We start from the raw sequence: 23,677 nt of genomic DNA, 5'->3' as shown, positions 1-23,677 counted from the left end.
GTCATCATATTTTAATTGAATTGAAAATAAATACTTTAACTTTAAAAATTATTATGAGATCAACAGCTAATATTATCTTCTCTTTGCTAAATCGCCTCTGGTTGTGAAGTGATCAATAGCGTCATGGGGGGGGGGGGGGGGCGTTCCGACGGAGGGGAGGACCGAAAAGGTTCCCAAAAATGCGCAGCAGAAAAATAGCGCAACAGAAAAATGCGCAACGGAAAAGAGAACGGAGAGAAAAAAGCGCAAATAGAAATTAACGCACGCAAAATATCGAGCAAACCAAAACATTTGCACACAGAAATACGTGCGCAGTTTTCTGTGCTCGGATATTACTGCGAGCGTAAATTTCTGTTTGCGCATTTTTCCGTTGCGCTTTTTTTGTCCGCATTTTTTCGTTGCGCTTTTCCCCGTGCAGTGTTATTCTAGACTGTCAAAAGTATATATTTTCTATATAAATTCCATTTCGTTCAGTAAGGGGGGGGGGGGGGGGTACGTGTGGTTGATAACTCGAGATTATGGCAGTATAATAATTGTAAATGTTTTTCTTAGATCTGATATTCATTATTTTAAAACAAGAAATCGACTATGCTGCAAATTTAAAAATATATATATATAATATGAAAAAAAAACGGCGCAATTATTTTTTTAAATCATTCTAAATTCTCTAGATATTTTTCTGTTGGACATTTATTTTCAGTTAGATAGACGTATGCCTTTTAGTGCAAATGCAGCTTCCCGACATTTAAAACTTGGCTATGTCCCTGAGCAGGACACTGTTTTCCTAATGTACGGCCATAAATCCCGTGGTGATACCACGACATACAGTTAAATTAGACAAACCCGCGCCTTTTATAACATATCAATTTTATTCTTCACAACATTAAAGTAACAAGCATAAAAGTAATGATTAAAACAATACAAGCGACTCTACATAATTTATATTCTCAGAATTCAGCTTCACTGCCCAGTCAATCTTAATCATAAATAGTTTTCAGTACACAGCAAAATAATCTTCTTCATCAGCCAGCTCCTTTCGCCGTGATAACCTGTTAAAGATAAGTATTCGTTATTTCAGTAGCTGATGTTGAGGTATCTTAGTTTTGTTAGCAAATGAGCATCAATTTATAGTTCTATACGATAGTTTAATAAGTGAAAAGTAAAGTGGAAACGACGACAATACGTCTTAAATAAATAAATATAGGGCATATATATATATATATATATATATATATATATATATATATATATATATATATATATATATATATATATATATATATATATATATATATATATATACAATCGAGAACGTATATATTGGTTGCTGTTATGACAAATACCAGAGCTCCGTCGCTAATAGCTGTATGTAAGACAACTAAAGGGTCTATGGTGTATATGTCTGGGAGGGGGGATGGATGATCTTAACCCATTCTCTAAACTCCTCCTCCCACCCACCCACCCAGCTTACGCCACTAATAAAGATATATCCATTTCATTGGATGGAATTCTCATAGAGTCTAGAAAAAAAGTTTCTAATTCTCTGCACTTTAATTTGTGTCACTATTTGCAGCCGATTGTTTTGTCAGATCCTAAGAATGGTCTGTCTCCCTCGCGCACGTACATTTGAATTTGATTTCTTTAAAATACAGTACCGGGGTATAGACGTACTTACACTTTGTAAATAAATATAATTAGTGGGACCGATAATAAAACAATCAGATGTGGTATGAACGTTAATTTTTGAGCTGGAAAAGAAAACAAAAACAGTATATAAACAAATAAATAAGTTTATTTTTAAACGATAATGTTTTACAATCATTTAAAACGTGACGGGAGAGAGATTTAGTTCACAAAAGGAATCACAGTCATCTATAAATAACATTGAGTTTTTCCCCGTCAGTTTCCCACCCCTCCCCTACCGTAACAAACAGTTATTATTATACTTAATCCGACGTCCCGCATCTACCCTTAACACTACCTAATCACAATTCTTTTCTCTACAGATCTGCCTAAAACGTTGACTGAGCCATTGTCCTTTACAAAAAGATCTAAAAAAAAAACAATCGTTTTTCCAATCTGGCTGCCAACGAACATGGTTTTAGCCTTTGAAACATAATAACTGTTTAAAATAACATCGTCACAAATATCTCTTCCCCCCCCTCCGTGTGAGACAGCTATTATGGACATCTTATAGTTTGTAGGGTATTCAAGGAATGCATACACTGAGACCACCGTGAATAATTAGTGAGGTTTTTAATAGCAGACTGTTACCTTTGCACGCACCGGTGATTTTATCACTACAGTCAGCATTACATTTCTCAATACAACTAAAGGCGCAGTTTATCCCGTACTGATAAATTGAACATTCTGGAACAAAATTAAGACAATTAAAAAATTAAGTTTGAATTCGGTGATGCATTAGTTATGTACATTTATAGACCTAATGGTCCTTTACAAGGTTAAACTAGTTTTATCTGACTAGAACATATGTTTGTTCAATGTCAAGGTATTTAGAGGGTTTGTGTGTTCAATGTCAAGGTATTTAGATGGGTTGTGTGTTCAATGTCAAGGTATTTAGAGGGGTTGTGTGTTCAATGTCAAGGTATTTAGAGGGGTTGTGTGTTCAATGTCAAGGTATTTAGAGGGGTTGTGTGTTCAATGTCAAGGTATTTAGAGGGGTTGTGTGTTCAATGTCAAGGTATTAAGAGTGTGTTCAGTGTCAAGGTATTTAGAGGGATTGTGTGTTCAATGTCAAGGTATTTAGAGGGGTTGTGTATTCAATGTCAAGGTATTTAGAGGGGTTGTGTGTTCAATGTCAAGGTATTTAGAGGGGTTGTGTGTTCAATGTCAAGGTATTTAGAGGGGTTGTGTGTTCAATGTCAAGGTATTTAGAGGGGTTGTGTGTTCAATGTCAAGGTATTTAGAGGGGTTGTGTGTTCAATGTCAAGGTATTTAGAGGGGTTGTGTGTTCAATGTCAAGGTATTTAGAGGGGTTGTGTAGTAACTACCCGGGGAATAACAGTGGCCTTGACATTTGACCCCATAATTCTTGATGTATTTGGGAAGGCCGAGTGTCGTGGTTAACAAATCAAAACTTCATTATGCATTTAAGTTTACCTGAGACAGGTGAGACAGGTAGTTGTGTTAGCTTACCACGTTTACATCCATTCTTGGGGTCCTTGTAGCCGGCATGACACACCTCACAGCTCCCCAAAGTTTTGTTACACTCACTCTGACAGTTCTGGCACGTGTGTAGGCAATCCACGCCCCAACTCCAGGCTGGGCATTCTAGAGGTGGGTGAGTGGGTGGGTGAGTGGGTGGTTGGATGGGTGAGTAGGTGGGTGGGTGGGTGAGTTTGTGTGTGGGTGGGTGGGAGAGTAGGTGGGTGAGTAGGGGGTGTGTGGGTTTGGGTGAATGGGTGGGTAAGTGTGGGGGTGGGTGAGTGTGGGGGTGGGTGAGTGGGTGGGTTTGGGTGGGTGGGTGGGTGGGTGAGTAGGTGGGTAGGTGGATGGATGGGTGGGTGGGTGGGTGAGTAGGTAGGTGGGTGGGTGAGTGGGTGAGTAGGTAGGTGGGTTTGGGTGGGTGGGTGAGTAGGTAGGTGTGTGGGTGGGTAGGTGAGTAGGTAGGTGGGTGGGTAGGTGAGTAAGTAGGTGGGTGTGTGGGTGAATATGTGGGTGGGTGAGTAGGTAGGTGTGTGGGTGAGTAGATGGGTGGGTGGGTAAGTTGGTAGGTGTGTGAGTGGGTAAGCGGATGGGTGTGTGGATAGCTTGTTGGATTGGTAGGAGAATGGGAGGGTTGTTGGTTTGGTAGCTTGTTGAGTGAGTGAAAGGGTGCGTAGATGAAATAATGAATTGATGGATAGATAGGTGGATGAACGGAGGGATGGGTGATGTGGTTAACCTTCAGGACAGATCTTCCTCCGGCAAGTCCCATTTTTAAACTCTTTCGCAGTACCGTCGCATAGGCGTCCTCCGTAAGCCGGCCTAGGTTCATCGCAGACTCTAAATATAGACTAAGTTGTCAGTAAAAACTTGTGGTCAGTTTAAATCAATAATTTATCAAGGTAATAGGCTTGAATATTGGCCTCTTTAACTGTGATATATTTGTTTATGAAAAATTTCAGAGGTAAGATCGAAAAGGGCAAAATATAAAGCTTTTGTTTAGGGTGTAATTTAAGATGTTTGGAGAGGATACGTGGTGTGACCGTGGTTCTGTACTTACCTATAGCGAGATAAGCGCGAATCATTGCACAAAGGTGAACAGTCCCATTCTTTCCAAATACCCCATTGACCATCAACTGAGAGTAAAATACAGTATCATTTTTTAACAGAAAACAAGTCTTAGTAAGTTGTTTTTAATTGAAGCTGAGATCAACTATGGTGTTCTAGGAACACTTAGACAAAGAATGGGATATCTTTTCTCAAAGAAATCCAAACATGGGACAAATGCAAAGTTTATTCAGGCAAAATTTGGGACAAATTTTTCTGGTACAAAACTGGATACATTTATCTATGTTCACACTTGTACAATTATGATTACACTATTTATATGTAAACATACGCTTACACTTATTTATAAATGTAGTCTTACACCTATTGATACATTATTTTAACACTTATTAATACATATTAGCTTACAGTTATGTACACAATATTTGTACACTTAGTTATACACACATATGCGTACTTGGGTAGTTAGGTTCCACGTCCTCGTTGAACTGAGTATCTAAATCATCATCTGTAAAATGGATACTTTCAGTCAACATCTTTATTAAAGCTAATTATTTATCGATCCATTCACTTAATTAATTACATCAACTTTTGCTGGTTTTTTTTGTTATTTCATGTCTCGGCATTGTTTATGACATATCCATACGTCTGTGTCACTGACAAGTGCGTTTGTTTTTTAGTGACAAGTGTCTTCTTTACATTGTCAAGTGCCCTTTTATAGTGACAAGTAGCCCATTTTAATCATAACTTTACTTTTTTTGTGACAAAGTCAGTCACAAGTCATCTCTTTTAGTGACAGAAATCCTATTTTAGTGACAGTAATCCTATTTTAGTGACAGTAATCCTATTTTAGTGACAAGTTCTTTAAAAGGCGTGCCCAGTATATTACCCATTAACTCCAATACAACATTTGAATGTGTGTCAAACGTACCGATTTCATTCAGTATTTCTTCATCGATTCTACCATCACAATCGTTGTCTTTACCATCACCCATCACCATTGGGGTTTTAAAGCAAGGCTGAAACAAGGATTGAGAGGAGTATTCAGAAACATAAAACCCCTTACAACAACGGTCGGGTGGTAGAGCTTACGGCTGCTAACTTGAAAGTCTCGAGTTCGGATCCCAGACTGGAGTCAGTTTGACGTCCACCCAGTTCTGATGGGCACCTGACTTATGTAATGGGAACAAATCACCCCCACGTAGGCCTTGGTTATTGAAACAGATGAACTCTATTTCATCTGCCCATGTGCCTTGAACACCAACGGGAAAAGATGATAATGAAATACGTAGAATATAGAAATACAAAAACAAACTTTTTCGCTCAAGTAATCTCGTACAAATTTTTTAGTAGCAAATGAAAAAAGAAACGCACATAATCTATCCAACAATCCAGCCTACTCATCCATCCAACAATCCAGCCTACTCATCCATCCAACAATCCAGCCTACTCATCCATCCAACAATCCAGCCTACTCATCCATCCAACAATCCAGCCTACTCATCCATCCAACAATTCAGCCTACTCATCCATCCAACAATCCAGCCTACTCATCCATCCAAACAATCCAGCCTACTCATCCATCCAACAATTCAGCCTACTCATCCATCCAACAATCCAGCCTACTCATCCATCCAATAATCCAGCCTACTCATCCATCCAACAATCCAGCCTATTCACCCACACTCCACAGACATATTAGTAAGGAAATTAATATTCCACACATTGATCCCCCGCCCCCCCCCCCCCCCCCCCCCCCCACCCACACACACACCGCCATTTAAGAAGCACAAGCATTATGTGAGGAAATTACATGACCAAAGAGAGATAACAATTAAAAAATTAAAACGAACTAAGAACATACCTCGCTGATGGAGGCGATCTTGTGTCCAGCACTGTGCATGTAGCCAAAAGAGGTAGCCACTCCGTACAGGTAGCAGCCGAAGGTCTGGTGCCGGTCAGTCCTGATCACGTGACTGCCCTCGCTGACCTCACTACTGGCAACCAACCATTCGTTGGTGCCCTCGACATCATGCCAGACAAATCTGGAAGTAAAGGGGTGGGGTTAGGAGGGTGGGGTTGTGAGGGTGAGGAGGAGGTTAGGAGGTGGGTCTGGGAGAGTGGGGTTAGGAGGGTGAGGCTAGGAGGGTGTTGCTAGGAGGGTGGGGCTGTGAAGGTGAGATTAGGAGGGTGGGGCTGGGAGGGTGGGGGCTATGAGAGTAGGGCTAGGAGGGTGGGGCTAGGAGGGTGGGGCTAGGAGAGCGAGGTTTGGAGGGTAGTGCTAGGAGGATGGTGCTAGGAGGGTGGGGTTATGAGAGTGAGACTAAGAGGGTGGGGCTATGAGGATGGGGCTAGGAGAGTGAGGCTAGGAGGATGGAGTTAGGAGGGTGGGGCTGGGAGCGTGAGGTTAGGAGGGTTAGGCAAGTAGGAAGAGTCTATTGTCAGACATCAGTAATATCAATGTTCAGGGTTTACCTGTCCGGTAACGCCTGCTCGTCCATACAAATATGAGCGAAGACCATCTCCGTGGCCACCAGGCTAATGAAATGGCGGGGCGTCACTTCTCTGGTGCGTGGCGTGCTGGAATTGTACATTATAGGGAATAACACAATAGGCAGATCTATGTAGAGTTTTATGTTCTAGGCTTATGTGCGATTATACATAGTAGGGTCTAATAGACCCATTGAAGTTTACATTGTATTTGTAGTTCTGACAATTTTTACAGTCATTTTGAATCTTATAGGCGTGATCATTGATATTACGAATATTATGGTAGGTTACATGTATTCTCATAGAAGAAGTAAACATGCAATTATACCTAGCATATATCTTTCTCAAATATTTTATTTGTTTCGTTATTACAGTCATATGTTTTAAATGACTAAGCTTTTCAAAATTTAAAACGATGAGAAAGTTTGTAAAAGGCTTCCAAATAAAGAAGATTTACTAAATATTATGAGTTTTATAATACAAGCAGATAGGTTTTGAAGTCAAAACTCTTTATAAAAGCGTAAAGAACAATTTTTAAAATACTATAGGCTCCCTAAATATCTAGCCTAAGTTATTATAACTCAAATTATGTGTAGCTATAATCTAAGTAAGCATAAACAAGCAATTGCTATACTTTACCTGAATATGTAATTGTTGGTATACTATACCTGAATATGTAATTGTTGGTATACTATACCTGAATATGTAATTGTTGGTATACTATACCTGAATATGTAATTGTTGGTATACTATACCTGAATATGTAATTGTTGGAGAACAAAATGGTGGGTAAGAGTAGGGAGACGGCAGTGTCTCCAGGTGCAAATGATGACGTGTTCAAGCAGGCAGACGTGAGTACTGTCAGCACCTGCACCGGATTATTGCTCGTCATGAAACAGTGCCCGCTAACCTCAAGCTGAAGAGTTACACAATGTATACAATTTCTGAGTTAAACAATCTACACAACATCCGAGTCAAACAATGCACACAATATCCCAGTTACACGATGTAAACAATGTACGAAATATACGAGTTACACAATGTAAACAATATCCCAGTTACACAATGTACACAACATCGGATTTACACTATGGGATGTAAAATTTAGGACCCATGTGACTTTGTGTCTGTCTATACGTCTGATGATCTGGTAGTCTGTCTTGTCGCTCTTAGAAGATTTAAATCCTCATGTGTGTCCGTGGGATTGTTTGTGGTTATATCGTGTAACCCATTTGTAATATGCCTTGCATTTAAGTGTGTCTACCATAACCATGCCACCCCCCCCCCCTGCGTTAAAAGTTTTAAGACATGTTTTGTTAACGCATTAAAATGTTGTTAATGTCGTAGTTTTCCATTTTCTGTCAACCAGTGGCGTAGCGAGGTCGGGTGTCACTCGGTGCGGCACTTAATGGTGTCACCCCCCAGAGGCGTAGCGACCCTTCCCGGGGACAAACTTTCAATTTTCTATTTGCACCCCCCCTCAAAGTTTTGATTTGCACCCCCCCCCCCCCCACTTAAAATTTTCGATTTGCACCTCTTAAAAGACTATTTAACACTCGAATTAATCACTTAATTAAGTGGAATTATCATTTTTCTCTATATATTTTGCTATTTTTTGCCTTGGTATCACCCCCCTAAATGGTGTCACCCGGTGCGGTCCGCACGCCCCCCCCCCCTCGCTACGCCACTGCTGTCAACTGATCTACCAACTTACAAACACGTATTCCCCCGCTACGTCCAGCAAGTGTTCCTCAACTAGCGGCGTATTGCCAGGGTGTAGGATGGTGAGCGTTGTGCGGGACTCGACGCTGACAACCCAGACCCTAACCGTTTCTCTGCCGTCCCTTACAGGCATAACGACGAATTCCTTCCCAAATGAGAATGCAGGCAACAGCATTTCTAAATATGCAGATTCATAACAGGCTATTTCAAAATAATTCAAAGAATATTTTTTAAAGGGACACCCCCCCCCTCCCCCTTACACACTGCAACAGTGTTGAAGGAAATAAACATTAGGTTGAAGCCTTCATGTAATGATTTTAACACAGTATCAGTAGGAGAAGGCCTCAACAATTGGGCTGACACAGGTCTCCCTTCGTCAATAATGCTGATTAATGGCTCAAGCTTTTGCTCATTAGTAAGACAGGCTGGAACAGGGTTAATTAAGATTCGAGTTCATCTGACCCATGTTACCATAGCAAGACAGGTGGGTTTATGCTAGGTTTTTGCTTTATCCCCAGTTCACCACACAACCTGGCGTGGACAGGAGGGGCAGTTAGGTCGGGGCCTGCGGGTTATAAACTCGTGACTTTCGGGTAAGCGAGCTTGCAATCTACTGCTCGACCACGCCTCTCGTTTTGGTCAAGCTGTCATTGAATGACCTACCTGCCACAAAATCTGTAGCACCTGGAGCCTCATCTGGGCAGGCACAGGTAAATGTCTGGCTGTCATTGAATGACCTACCTGCCACATGGCACCTGTAGCCTCCACACCTGGGCTGCCACAGGTAAACGTCTGGCTGTCATTGAATGACCTACCTGCCACAAGGTCTGTCGCACCTGGTGCAACACCTGGGCTGGCACAGGTACCTGTGTTCACCTGACCGTGACAGTTGCCGCTGATGACACCAATAGGATGGACGCTCGTCACAGTAGAACCTAAAGAGATGACGTCAAAATAGGACAGGTGTGTTCGCGATAATGAAACAGATGACGTCATTAAATCACGAGTTTTACAGTTACAATGGCACATATAGCAGTGACGTCAGTTGTGACAGAATAACCGTATATCTACTTTTCCAACTGCTAATGTATTAGGCATACGAAAACAGCCAACTAGTCTTTACAGTAAATCAGCATTTCTTCCAGACTTTTTTCTCGGGGGGGGGGGGGGGGGAGAGACGGACACTGGTAAAATTATGTTTTCTATATAAATTTTCATTTCGTTCGGGGGGAGGGGGGAGGTTAGACTTTGGAGCCCCCACCCCCACCCCGAAGAGATGCCTGGAAGAAGCACTGTAGTAAAGTTAACGCAGCACTTGGCAGTGTTAAAGTTTGGTTAAACATAGAATATAGACATATTTATAATCGTGGAACATAGAGAGGATCATAATTTAAAAACAAGGTAATTAAAAAGTCTAGTGACAATTTTAGCGCAATTTCCTTATGTTGTCTAAAAATAGCTCTGATCGTAGCGTAAATCAAGAGCAGGGTTAGTAAAACCATTGGTTAGATATTAAAACGTTTTTTATTAATTTTTTTTCAGTATTTTACATGTTTTATTTACAATAGAGTTACATGACTAAAAACCATTGCGCGCCTAGCTACCGAACGTGATGGCGCAGCCATTGAACGTGATGGCGCAGCTATTGAACGTGATGACGCGTGTGGTGTGGTTGGATAAACATGCCTACTAATTCGGTCCAAATTTTCATTAATTCAAAATTTTTTTGTGACCGAACGAAAGGATATTTTTGAAAACTTTCTTCGGCAATATTGTTCTAAGTTATGGCAGGAATCGATTGGTACATGTTTCAAGTCGCTAAGTGGTCTGGTTGCCGAGATATGGGCCAAAAACTGCATTTTTTCGAGGTTTTTTGGCTTTTCCGGGAAATCAATGAAAGAAACCCGGAATTTTTTTAGCCTATTTTCATCCTCGTAACTTGCTTAACATAATTGCTTTAGAACTAGTCCTCGATATTGCTTCGTTGAGGAGGAGATACGACTTAAAGCTGCGGACACACATCCATCCATCAATCCATTCATTCATTCATTCATACACCCAGAAATGACGGGTTAATAAACGCAATTCTCCAGAATGGAAATTGCGCTAAAAAAAAACACTAATAAAATTACGCTGTTTTTTGTCAATCCGAATACCTGTAAGAGAACCCTCGACAAAAGGCTTGTCGCAGCTTTGGACAACGAAAGCCATAAATCTGTTGTAGGAAAACATTCATAAACCATTTATATCTGGTAGTAGAAATACATTCATAAATCATTTATATCTGGTAGTAGAAATACATTCATAAATCATTTATATCTGGTAGTAGAAATACATTCATAAACCATTTATATCTGGTAGTAGAAATACATTCATAAACCATTTATATCTGGTAGTAGAAATACATTCATAAACCATTTATATCTGGTAGTAGAAATACATTCATAAACCATTTATATCTGGTAGTAGAAAAACATTCAGAAATTATTTATATCTGGTAGTAGAAATACATTCATAAACCATTTATATCTGGTAGTAGAAATACATTCATAAATCATTTATATCTGGTAGTAGAAATACATTCATAAACCATTTATATCTGGTAGTAGAAAAACATTCAGAAATTATTTATATCTGGTAGTAGAAATACATTCAGAAATTATTTATATCTGGTAGTAGAAATACATTCATAAACCATTTATATCTGGTAGTAGAAATACATTCATAAATCATTTATATCTGGTAGTAGAAATACATTCAGAAATTATTTATATCTGGTAGTAGAAATACATTCATAAACCATTTATATCTGGTAGTAGAAATACATTCATAAATCATTTATATCTGGTAGTAGAAATACATTCATAAACCATTTATATCTGGTAGTAGAAAAACATTCAGAAATTATTTATATCTGGTAGTAGAAATACATTCAGAAATTATTTATATCTGGTAGTAGAAATACATTCATAAACCATTTATATCTGGTAGTAGAAAAACATTCATAAACCATTTATATCTGGTAGTAGAAATACATTCAGAAATTATTTATATCTGGTAGTAGAAATACATTCATAAACCATTTATATCTGGTAGTAGAAATACATTCATAAATCATTTATATCTGGTAGTAGAAATACATTCATAAACCATTTATATCTGGTAGTAGAAAAACATTCAGAAATTATTTATATCTGGTAGTAGAAATACATTCAGAAATTATTTATATCTGGTAGTAGAAATACATTCATAAACCATTTGTATCTGGTGGTAGAAATACATTCATAAACCATTTGTATCTGGTGGTAGAAATACATTCATAAACCATTTATATCTGGTAGTAGAAATACATTCATAAACCATTTATATCTGATAATAGAAATACATTCATAAACCATTTATATCTGGTGGTAGAAATACATTCATAAACCATTTATATCTGGTAGTAGAAATACATTCATAAACCATTTATATCTGATAATAGAAATACATTCATAAACCATTTATATCTGGTGGTAGAAATACATTTATAAACCATTTATATCTGGTAGTAGAAATACATTCATAAACCATTTATATCTGGTAGTAGAAATACATTCATAAACCATTTATATCTGATAATAGAAATACATTCATAAACCATTTATATCTGGTGGTAGAAATACATTTATAAACCATTTATATCTGGTAGTAGAAATACATTCAGAAACCTTTTATATCTGGTAGTGGAATTAATTTAGAAAAGTTTTGTATCTGCTAGGTGCCGTTTTCATGATTATAGAGAAACAGAAGAGAACTGACTTACGCTTTAAGCTCGACTGTCAGGGTTGTCCCGTTACCATACTGTGCCATATAGTCAATGGAGAATAGAGCTGGGGGACTGACTTTAAAGTTGATATTGACGTATGTGAAGGCACTTGCCATTATAAGAAAAAATGGAGATTTGCTAGCAAGAATAGAAAGTAGTAAATTTGGTATTAAAATAATATTATTAGGAAAAAAATTATAGTGAAGGACAATTAAACATATATATATATATATATATATATATATATATATATATATATATATATATATATATATATATATATATATATATATATATATATATATATATATATATTCTAAACATATAGTTAAGACGAAATAATTACATTAATTTGGCTCAGTTAAATATAGCACGTATATATGAGCTCACTCAAGCGTGGCTAGCACATATACAAACATGAACTCACTCAAGCGTTGCTAGCACATATACAAACATGAACTCACTCAAGCGTTGCTAGCACATATACAAACATGAACTCACTCAAGCGTGGCTAGCCCATATACAAACATGAACTCACTCAATTGCGGTTAGCACGTATACAAACATCCAATCACTCAAGCGTGGCTAGCACGTATACAAACATGAACTCACTCAAGCGTGGCTCGCGCGTATACACGCATGAACTTACTCAAGCGTGGCTAGCATGTATACAAACATGAACTCACTCAAGCGTGGCTAGCACGTATAGAAATATGAACTCACTTATGACTAGCACTAATAGAAACATGAACTCACTCAAGCGTGGCTAGCACGTATACAAACATGAACTCACCCAAGCGTGGCTAGCACGTAAAACACATGAACTCACTCAAGTGTGGCTAGCACGTATACAAACATGAACTCACTCAAGCGTGGCTAGCATGTATACCAACATGAACTCACTCAAGCGTGGCTAGCACGTATAGAAATATGAACTCACTTATGACTAGCACTAATAGAAATATGAACTCACTTATGGCTAGCACGTATACAAACATGAACTCACCCAAGCGTGGCTAGCACATTAACAAACATGAACTCACTCAAGCGTGGCTAGCACATTAACAAACATGAACTCACTCAAGCGTGGCTAGCACATTAACATACATGAACTCACTCAAGCGTGGCTAGCACGTATACAAACATGAACTCACCCAAGCGTGGCTAGCACGTAAAACACATGAACTCACTCAAGTGTGGCTAGCACGTATACAAACATGAACTCACTCAAGCGTGGCTAGCATGTATACCAACATGAACTCACTCAAGCGTGGCTAGCACGTATAGAAATATGAACTCACTTATGACTAGCACTAATAGAAATATGAACTCACTTATGGCTAGCACGTATACAAACATGAACTCACTCAAGCGTGGCTAGCACATTAACAAACATGAACTCACTCAAGCGTGGCAAGCACGTATGTTTTCCCCCAGCTTTCTACCGGCACTGCAGTGAAGGTGGCACCAGACTCCTGGCCTGCCTGTAGCAACACTGTCAGGCTGAATCTGCGAACAGCTCGTAGCATGTAGCTCCACCTCAAGCCAACCGTCAGGTTAGAGCTAAACAGTTAAAATCTAGAGCTAAATATTTAAAGTCTAGAGTAATATATTAGTCTAGAGCTAAACATTTAAACTGTTGAGCTAAATATGTAAGTCTAGAGCTAAACATTTAAACAGGTTCTAGAGCTGAATATATAAATATAGAGTTAAACATGTAAACAGGCCTAGAGCTAAATATATAAGTTTGGAGCTAAATATTTAAGAAGGTCTGGAGCTAAACATTTAAACGTTTAATCGCGTCTAGAGCTAAGACATTTCAACAGGTCTAGAGCTAAATATTTAAACAGGTCTAGAGCTAAACATTTAAACAGGTCTAGAGCTAAACATTTAAACAGGTCTAGAGCTAAACATTTAACAGATCTAGAGCTAAACCATTTTATTAAATTTTAACCAGCAATTAGTATACTGCAAAAATCAATTCAATATTACAATACCAAGTCTTCAACACAAAATGTTTAGGCTAAACATATTTTTAAAAACAGAAGTTATATGAATAAAAGCGCAACTCACAAGTACATCGTATTTAGCTCGTATATTTTTACTTTATTTGCTTTCATCAAGACTTGGTCATTGAGACTGGAGCCGTTGAAATAAGGTGTGGTTATGTGGACCTGATGATATAAGGTGTGGGTTATGTGGACCTGATGATATAAGGTGTGGTTATGTGGACCTGATGATATAAGGTGTGGTTATGTGGACCTGATGATATAAGGTGTGGTTATGTGGACCTGATGATATAAGATGTGGTTATGTGGACCTGATGATATAAGGTGTGGTTATGTGGACCTGATGATATAAGATGTGGTTATGTGGACCTGATGATATAAGGTGTGGTTATGTGGACCTGATGATATAAGGTGTGGTTATGTGGACCTGATGATATAAGGTGTGGTTATGTGGACCTGATGATATAAGGTGTGGTTATGTGGACCTGATGATATAAGATGTGGTTATGTGGACCTGATGATATAAGGTGTGGTTATGTGGACCTGATGATATAATGTGTGGTTATGTGGACCTGATGATATAAGGTGTGGTTATGTGGACCTGATGATATAATGTGTGGTTTGTGGACCTGATGATATAAGGTGTGGTTTGTGGACATGATGATATAATGTGTGGGTTATGTGGACCTGATGATATAATGTGTGGTTTGTGGACCTGATGATATAAGGTGTGGTTTGTGGACATGATGATATAAGGTGTGGGTTTGTGGACATGATGATATAAAAATAAGGTGTGGTTATGTGGACCTGATGATATAATGTGTGGTTTGTGGACCTGATGATATAAGGTGTGGTTTGTGGACATGATGATATAATGTGTGGTTATGTGGACCTGATGATATAATGTGTGGTTTGTGGACCTGATGATATAAGGTGTGGTTTGTGGACATGATGATATAATGTGTGGTTATGTGGACCTGATGATATAATGTGTGGTTATGTGGACCTGATGATATAAGGTGTGGTTTGTGGACATGATGATATAAGGTGTGGTTATGTGGACCTGATGATATAATGTGTGGGTTATGTGAACCTGATGATATAATGTGTGGTTTGTGGACCTGATGATATAAGGTGTGGTTATGTGGACCTGATGATATAAGGTGTGGTTATGTGGACCTGATGATATAATATGTAGTTATGTGGACCTGATGATATAAGGTGTGGTTATGTGGACCTGATGATATAAGGTGTGGGTTATGTGGACCTGATGATATAAGGTGTGGTTATGTGGACCTGATGATATAAGGTGTGGGTTTGTGGGCTTGATAATATAAATATAAGGTGTGGTTAGGTGTGCCTGGTGATATAAATATAATATGTGGTTATGTGAACCTGATGATATAATGTGTGGGTTATGTGGACCTGATGATATAAGGTGTGGATGTGTGGACTTGATAATATAAATATAAGGTGTGGTTAGGTGGGCTTCATGATATAAATATAAGGTGTTGTTATGTGTGCCTGGTGATATAAATATAATGTGTAGTTATGTGGGCTTCATGATATACATATAAGGTGGGGTTATGTGGAATTGATGACATAAATATAATGTGTGATTAGGTATGCCTGGTTATAAAAATATAAAGTTTGGTTAGGTGTAACTAGTGATATAAATAAAGGGTGTGGTTGGGTAGACCTGGTGATACAAATATAGGGTGTGGTTGGGTGTAGGCCTACCTATTACATTATGTGCGTCAGTCACAAAGATAAGACGCGTTAATTCTGTGCGTCAGTCACAAATATAAGACTCGTTACTATTTGTGCGTCAGTCACAACGACAAATTGTAAACACATGAACACAACAACTCACATTGCAGCTGCTGTAGGTGGTTGACAAATAGAAGATGATGCGGGCCTCATGAGGATGGCTGATGTTGGTTAGTGATGGTGCGGCGACCACAAACGTCAAACCTTCTGTTGATTTAGCTGTAAGATGGTATTCTATCAGTTGTTTTTGTAATGAGATGGTGTGCTATTATTTGTTGTGGTTGTGCCATGGTGTGCTATTATTTGTTGTGGTTGTGCCATGGTGTGCTATTATGTGTTATGATTGTGAGATGATGTGCTATTATTTGTTATGATTGTGAGATGGTGTGCTATCATTTGTTATTGTTGTGAGATGGTGTGCTATCAGTTTTTATTGTTGTGTGATGGTGTGCTATCATTTGTTATGATTGTGAGATGGTGCGCTATCATTTGTTAGTGTTGTGAGATGATGTGCTATCAGTTGTTATTGTGTGATGGTGTGATATTATTTGTTATGAAATAAAGAATGTTATATTAGATAATTACGCTCCTTTGAAGGAATTATCCGCATAACGCCTGTCCAGATTTGACGCGAGACCCCACTGTTGTGCCCTATTTAACATAGACCTAGATCTACAATTTATTGTATCATCTTCCTTGTCTGAAAGCTACATAATTTTTTGTACGGTTAAAAGTTGGAATTTACCTTTGACATTTCCCTGGCCAATAGAAAACACGAACACAAGTTGGAGGAAAACTGTAGAGTAGAGAGTCAGGTTAGGCTAACCAACAAAAGTATGATATCGAGAATGATGCGTCTAAACTTTTGTAATACATTCATGTCCAGTGGTGGGATGGCTGTGACTAAAGTATCGGGACTTTAATAGTTGTTATAATATAAGCAACAAATTATGATCAAATATATTGATGTATATTGTGTTTGATGTGTTTTAGGTTGGTTCTATGCGAAAGGGGGGGGGGGCGGTTAACAAAATAAATCGGTGATTATGAATTATTGATCAACTTTATCGCGACTCATTTTCCCACTTATTAAAGATCAAACCGAAAAACTGAACAAAACCCAACCTAAAATTGAAAGTAAGGTTGTACTACTCGTCCTGTAAAGAACAGTTCTTATGTTTATGATTGCTGGCGGCCAGTGGCGTGACCTGGAGGGGGTCAGCGACCGTACCAGGAGACAAAATTCGTGGGCCTGACACTACGTTGAAAAAAAAATATTATGTATGTGTATTTGGATGAGTTATATCCAACCTAGTGATGCTCTCTTGGCGACTCCATATAAAAAAATATAGACCCACAAACACTATATTTTACTTAACCCACATTTTCATCCTAAGCATAACTAAAAATAATGCCTTTACTGAACCCTAATATTTATCCTAATCATAACTCGAACAGTGTTACCGGTTAAGAAATAACCCACCGTCCTGCGTTACACGGTAAGTGAACATTAAGGAGCGAACACACATTTTTTTCTGTAATATTCACAAAGCTGGGCGGCTAGTCTTTTAAAATACGCTATCGCTCACAACAATAGGGCTGGTAAGTAGGTCACCAACCAGTTCTACGGCTCAATAAAACCTGCATGAGCCATAGAACTGGTTGGTGACCTACTTACCAGCCCTATTGTTAATTGTTGATACATTTTCTAACCTCATTTTAAAACTTTTAAAATTACCGCGTTCTGTTAGAGACAGTTATTTCTCGTATTCTACAACCAAATTATAACAATCTTATGATTCAGCATAAATCATCTAAAGACTTTAGTTTTGTTATAAAATATATTTTAAACATTTTTTTACACTTTAGTAATTGCGTAAGGGCTGTAGTCAGGGCTATATTCAGGGTTATATTAGGGCTACTGTTGGGGTCATAATTAGTTTTAGTTAGACTAAGATTTGGACTATAGCTAAGGCCGTTCCTGGGGCAGCATCACGTGGTAATAATTAAAATCTTGTAATTAGATTTAATTAATAATAAATCTAGTGTGTAGACACATCGAAATGTTTTTTTTTTAATTTTAAAATCTACCTTCGTGGCGAGTGGGCGATTTTTTCACCATGTATAGCCTGATTAGGTGCGTTAATTACGGATCTTAATAATTAACTGCAAATCTCTAGATCTATTTGAACAGGAGGAAATTGACAAAGCGCTAGAATAGACTCTCTTCACTTATTCTCTCTAACATAATAAAAATACTGCGAGCAGGCAGATTTTGAACTCTACTTAGGAAGAATTCTTTCCTTAGCGCAATTTTCTTTGTTCGAGTGCTTTTCGGTGCAGTTGCGTGCACAGGTTTAAGAAATATTTGTTTACAAAAAAGCAATAACAACAAATTCCCAACAAGTCTAGGAAAACAAAAGGATCTGAAAATCATTTCTTGTTCAGGAATATTTGATTAACAACCTACGAACTAAAACATTCTAGCTGATATCGGATGAGTATTGAAATGTTGCACACGTTTAAGGACTTCACTTTGCTGTGAAAAATAATGAATCGCAACTATTGCTTTCTATTGGGACATAATATTACTTTTTGCTTAACTTAATTTTTCTCTATATCACAGTTGATCCTACGTGAAAAGTGGATGTGTAAGTCTCACTTGACAAAATATTCTTAGCTTTAGACACAAAACAAGAACATTTGCTGATTTTTTAACTATCCCATTTTATTTATCTCTTAGTTCCTGTTTAAGTTTGAACGTGTACATTCTTCGGCTCTTTTATTTCCTGTTAAAGTTTGAGCGAGTAGACTGCTTGGTTCTTTCAATTTCTTCGACGGAAGCTCGAACTGGTAAAGACTCTTCTGAAAAATAAAATAATTAAAACACAAACCGCGCCAGACAACGATTGGAATAAATTAAATCACACAAAATGTTCAAAATTTTATAATATGTTACTTAGTTACAACGTCTGTTTGTGGATTTGTGGTAAATCTTGTAACTCAGTTGTGACCACATTTTTCACCACCACATATTCTACCCATCAGTCTACTTAGACCATAATTTTCATTACCAAACAATTTACCAACCAGCCTACTTTAACTAAGATTTGGACCATAATTTTCAGTACCAAATATTCTACCAACCAGCCTACTTTAACTTGGACCATATTTTCAGTACCTACCGGCTGAACGACCATGATGGCGGCCACCTATAGAGAAATAAAAGGACACGTAAATCTTGGCATTTGAAATTACGATTATCAAATTACTATCTATGGCATTTGTATATGGCAATTAATTTTTGTAAATTTTGTTATAATTCTAAGAACCAATAATAGTCATCATTTTCTGTTTTACTTATATTATTTCAAAGTGCCATCCCCTCCTTGTTTTGTTTGTCGTAGTCCAGTTGTGGCGTGGTCGAGTTGGTAGTCTCAGATATGACAGTCCCTTATAATTCTACTATTGGGTTGTCCAGCTTTTTAAAACTCTTCGCGTCTCCATTTAACCGTTGTCCTGGAGAATTCCTCTTTACCCCATGCCTTGTACATATTTGAGGGGGGAGGGGGCAATCTAGACGTAAACGTAAAGACATACAAACCTACCTGAGTGAGAACTTCCCTTTCCAGTGACACTCTCCAAGCACACAGCATTGATGACAAGAAATATGGTTACCATCAGCATCACTCGATTCATTGTGATATTTTTGTTGCGTCACCTGTAGCTAAAGAAATTGTCACTGGTTTTATTATATATTTTTTTATTTGCCTAAATGAAAAAGAGAGTGCAAATGCATACTATAGATCTATTCCTTTTTACTTTCTCGATTATACGAAGTATAGAGAAAGTCTTGTAATCGTGCAAAAAAAAATCGAGATTTTTACAAATCTCGACGTTTTAAACCTCACTGATACGGAAAAACATAATTTTGCAATCTTGTCCGTATGTCTGTGTGTCTGTCTGTCTGTCTGTCTGTCTGTGTGTCTGTCTGTCTGTGTGTAAACTCGATAACTTGAGTACCGTTACAGCTAGGTTGATGAAATTTCATATATAAGTATTTTATCAAAATCGTTGATCAGTATCAACTTTTGAGCGATTTTCGATAACCGGAAGTGGTACTTTTTCTACTTTGAATTTTTAAAAAGCCTATAACTTGAGTACTATTTCAGATAGATAAATGAAATTTCACGTGTAAGTAAAAGATCTAATTCTCTACCTTCTGTTAAGTTTTGAGTAATTTCCGTTGATGGGAAGTACTAATTTACGCTATTTCCGATTTCTCAAAAAACGCATGTAAATTCAAAAAGTACTAATAATATTGCGCACTATTATGCACATTTTTTGTTTTGGCGTTCGCTTGGTGTGCAATTCTTTTTTCTTCGAGATTCTATTCAATTTTTAAAAGTGTAAGTAATTAAAAATCATGTCTATATTCCGAGTTATATAAGAATATTCGAGAAAGTTTAGGGGAGATCACTCCCGGTTTATTATTATTACGCAGACATATCTGTGTTAAATGGCTTGGTAATTATGGTTAAACGAACTATTCCAACTGAATCCATTATTTTTGTAAGTTAAAGTGAAGCTAAAACTTACCCTAACGCCTCGGGCAAATGGTGGGTTGAGCAATTACAATCCAAACGTTTGTAACTCAGTTGTAGTCGATGACGTCATGTGGTATCTGACAGACGGTCCATCTAGAGTGGACCAAAAGCTGTCGTCTGTCATGTGTTATCTGACAGATGGTCTACCCAGAGTGGATCAACATCTGTCGTCTGTTGCTTGACTTGGTCGTCAAATGTATGCATTCGTTAGCTAAGTGACAATTAAGTCAAGTAAAGATAGTGAGGCATAAAGATACAGTATTCACCAACAACACCTTTCACTAGTAGGTTAATCATTGTAGCTGTCAACCCGACAAAAGGAACTCCATTCATCACGTTATGTTAGAGATCTGAGTTTTGTGACGTTGAGCCTCATGGGGGGGGGGGGGTTAAGTAAAGGAACGTGATGGGCCTATACGTTGTCTATTTATCGAAAGTTAAAATGAAGAAAACATGTTAATTGTGGTTATCGAAACAAAACTAAGAAACATCTCGAGGCGTTATGCTACGGCAGCAACAAGTTTTTTGAAAAATTGATTTTAAACGGTTATTTTAATCAACAAATGTAGATCTTGTATTACTGGCAGTAGCTATATAACGAAACATTGGTGTCCCCAAATTTTAGGGGCCCCCAATTGCTTTCATATCTACAATGATAAAATCATTATCCTTTCAATTTTTTTGCTTTTACAAGTAAAATATATATTCAATGTCCAAGCCATAAGCTTTTTTTTTGTAAAATTGCAAACGCAAATATATGATTTTTCCCCCCATAAAAGTCAACTGTAGTTAAGCTACTAAGCTGGACACACATGCCCACACTCTACAGCGCGAACTCAGCCGTCATCGCTTCATGTCAGACATTGTTTATTTATAGTGAGCTTCTCCTAAATTAAAAAAAAAACGTTCGTCACTGCATTACAATTAACGTTTTAATTGACCTACGCGTTAAGAAACACAATTATTAAATTACATTTAACTAACCAACTTTATCAGATATAGCCTACACATGCTAAATGGATCTACAATACACAAAAATACCATTAATGGATTCTGAAAACTAGTGAAGTGATCGTATAAGCTACTTACTGATAGTTCTGCTCTAAAGTCAATTGTTTTTTTTTCTGTGTACAGAGAAGTGGATGTGTCCTTTCAGTAACAATTTAATTCTAAACAATAGTGTCAATTATCTAGGTTTAAATGAGATATAAAAATACTTTTCAAAAGTCTTATTTTAATGGACGTGTAATATTGACCCCAATACTTTACAGACAAATTTTCTTAGTATGATGATGCAGGTGGTTTTAATTATCCTTTGATTGTAAATCATTGGTAATCACCGCTGTGGGGCTGGCGGGTGACAATAAAAAACCATGATCATCCCAGCACCCATTGTATTTTTCCCTGAACGGGCGAATCACCTTATGTATTTATAACTTGCCTGTTCGTTTGCAAAGATGAGCTGGGGGTTGCGATGCTTCTGTTTATGCTTTTCCAGCTAAAGACACTTTATTTTGCATGCATTGGTTAGTTTATATCTATCTGAATGGGTGTATATTTTTAAAAGTATTTTTTTAATTGTTAAAATAAAAATGTATAAGAAAAAGAAAGGACAGCAATGTAGGATTTACCCAAAAGACATAAAATAAATTGAACGAGCCGACCCGCGGAGTATCAGTTATTTAGTTTTATTTTCTACTTTTCAGTAATTCGTAATTTGTGAATTCGACAGTACCAATGCTGTCACTGAAAATATTTGCTTTAAAACACTAAAACCCTCCACACCCCCCCCCCCCCATGAAAGCAGCCTCCACTTAGTTACCTCCCCTAAGTTTAAAATAGTTTCAAACAAAATTATCTGCCCCTAATAGGCGTGATTAAACCCGGATCTACGATTGTAAACATTTAGCTTGAACCACAGCTCACGAGACCATGTGGGGGTGAGGGTAGTTGCGTTATGTTTCTCTGTTTTTTTCTATTTTAATTCCTCCTTTTTCCTTTCTCTATCTTTTCCTCTATATGTTTTTTCTATCTCCTTACTTTTTTAAAAACCATAACTCTTAAACCACTGCATCCTCTGTTGATCATTCAACCAATGTCTTCGTTCAACAAAACAAAACAGACGTGATTGGTGCATTTAATTCTCACAACACAATGCATTTTAACATCAGCCGATGTCTACTATTCTCCATCCCGTAACCAAAAAAACTCTAAATACATTTATTTGGTCAGTTCTGCTATTAATGCGAATATCTAAGTGATACTTTCTTTGCTGAAAGTTTAAATTAAAAAACATAAAATTCATATTTTAATCAGCGATTAATAACACCCAATTAACGCTAATTAAAACGGTAGTGACAACTCCTGATGGCCAGTTAAAATGACCTTGACTGAGAACGTCCCAACACAGGTTGGGCTCCAGCTCATTGTCACTGATGTTCAGGCAGACATGAAGACAGCCAAAACTGCAAGAAGTCTCCTGCAAAGTCGGTCTGAAGGTGCAGTAGCAGAGGGCGACAGGTCTGCTGTCTCCACACGACGGCGACTCCTCTGGGAAGAAACTTTGAGTAAGATGGTTTGAATGAAATCTTTTAGACACGTTCGCGTTTGTCGATCTGTTTTCTAGCGTCTCGTCTTGTGTGACCTTTTGTGTGAACTCTTGAGAGTTCAAAATTCGGAGCCTTCGATATAAAAAGAAAGATTTTGCTATCGAAAAAAGATTCGGCTTTTCAATTAATAAAAATTCTGAGGGATCTAGGAACTGTAGATTTTCATTGACAACTGTTTTTGTAGAATAAAGCGTGATGTTCAGGCGAGCATCAAACAGAATTTCTGTAGAGTTTTCAGAATGTGATACGTCCCACTTGAGGCGCTTCAAATAGCACGCGACGAACCCTGGTAACCGGAACTGTTCTTGAGGGGACAGGGGGAATCCGTCATCCGTGACAGCCAGTTGCAGAACGTTGGTCATCACACAGTTGCCGTCAGGGCTTTTGTAAAAGAATGGTGAGCACTTGTCCACATCACAGCTCAAACTG

The 23,677-nt window shown here is 37.9% G+C and overlaps 2 protein-coding genes and 1 long non-coding RNA gene across 4 annotated transcripts; all 3 read right to left on the bottom strand.

The window, feature by feature from the left end:
- Positions 1-924: 924 nt before the first annotated feature.
- LOC131941271 (uncharacterized) lies at positions 925-7,633 on the bottom strand. 2 transcript variants are annotated; one of them, XM_059300427.1, is made up of 11 exons: positions 7,479-7,633; positions 6,709-6,813; positions 6,098-6,278; positions 5,165-5,252; positions 4,691-4,741; positions 4,226-4,301; positions 3,905-4,005; positions 3,157-3,291; positions 2,275-2,370; positions 1,676-1,748; positions 925-1,049 (listed from the first exon to the last, which is right to left on the bottom strand). In XM_059300427.1, the coding sequence occupies exons 1-11, from the start codon at positions 7,613-7,615 to the stop codon at positions 995-997; spliced, it is 1,098 nt and encodes a 365-aa protein (XP_059156410.1). In that variant the 5' UTR covers positions 7,616-7,633; the 3' UTR covers positions 925-994. The 2 variants fall into 2 exon arrangements, with proteins under 2 accessions (XP_059156410.1, XP_059156419.1); XM_059300436.1 differs by having other exon boundaries at positions 2,287-2,370.
- Positions 7,634-10,588: 2,955 nt separating this feature from the next.
- LOC131941178 (uncharacterized) lies at positions 10,589-18,254 on the bottom strand. The gene is made up of 7 exons (XM_059300197.1): positions 18,124-18,254; positions 16,778-16,828; positions 16,136-16,251; positions 14,327-14,427; positions 13,658-13,816; positions 12,251-12,391; positions 10,589-10,694 (listed from the first exon to the last, which is right to left on the bottom strand). Exons 1-7 carry the CDS (start codon positions 18,152-18,154, stop codon positions 10,589-10,591), a joined length of 705 nt encoding a protein of 234 aa, XP_059156180.1. The 5' UTR covers positions 18,155-18,254.
- Positions 18,255-18,823: 569 nt separating this feature from the next.
- LOC131941284 (uncharacterized) lies at positions 18,824-19,760 on the bottom strand. The gene is made up of 3 exons (XR_009386628.1): positions 19,641-19,760; positions 19,218-19,244; positions 18,824-18,897 (listed from the first exon to the last, which is right to left on the bottom strand). It is a non-coding gene; the product is annotated as an uncharacterized LOC131941284 (long non-coding RNA).
- Positions 19,761-23,677: the final 3,917 nt, after the last annotated feature.

Source organism: Physella acuta, unplaced genomic scaffold, assembly GCF_028476545.2.
Source record: "Physella acuta isolate Inbredline_101_S28 unplaced genomic scaffold, ASM2847654v3 ptg000028l, whole genome shotgun sequence".
NCBI classification, from domain to species: Eukaryota; Metazoa; Mollusca; class Gastropoda; family Physidae; genus Physella; species Physella acuta.
Note: the sequence above shows the minus strand (reverse complement) of the source record. Positions and strands in the feature narration are given on the sequence as shown.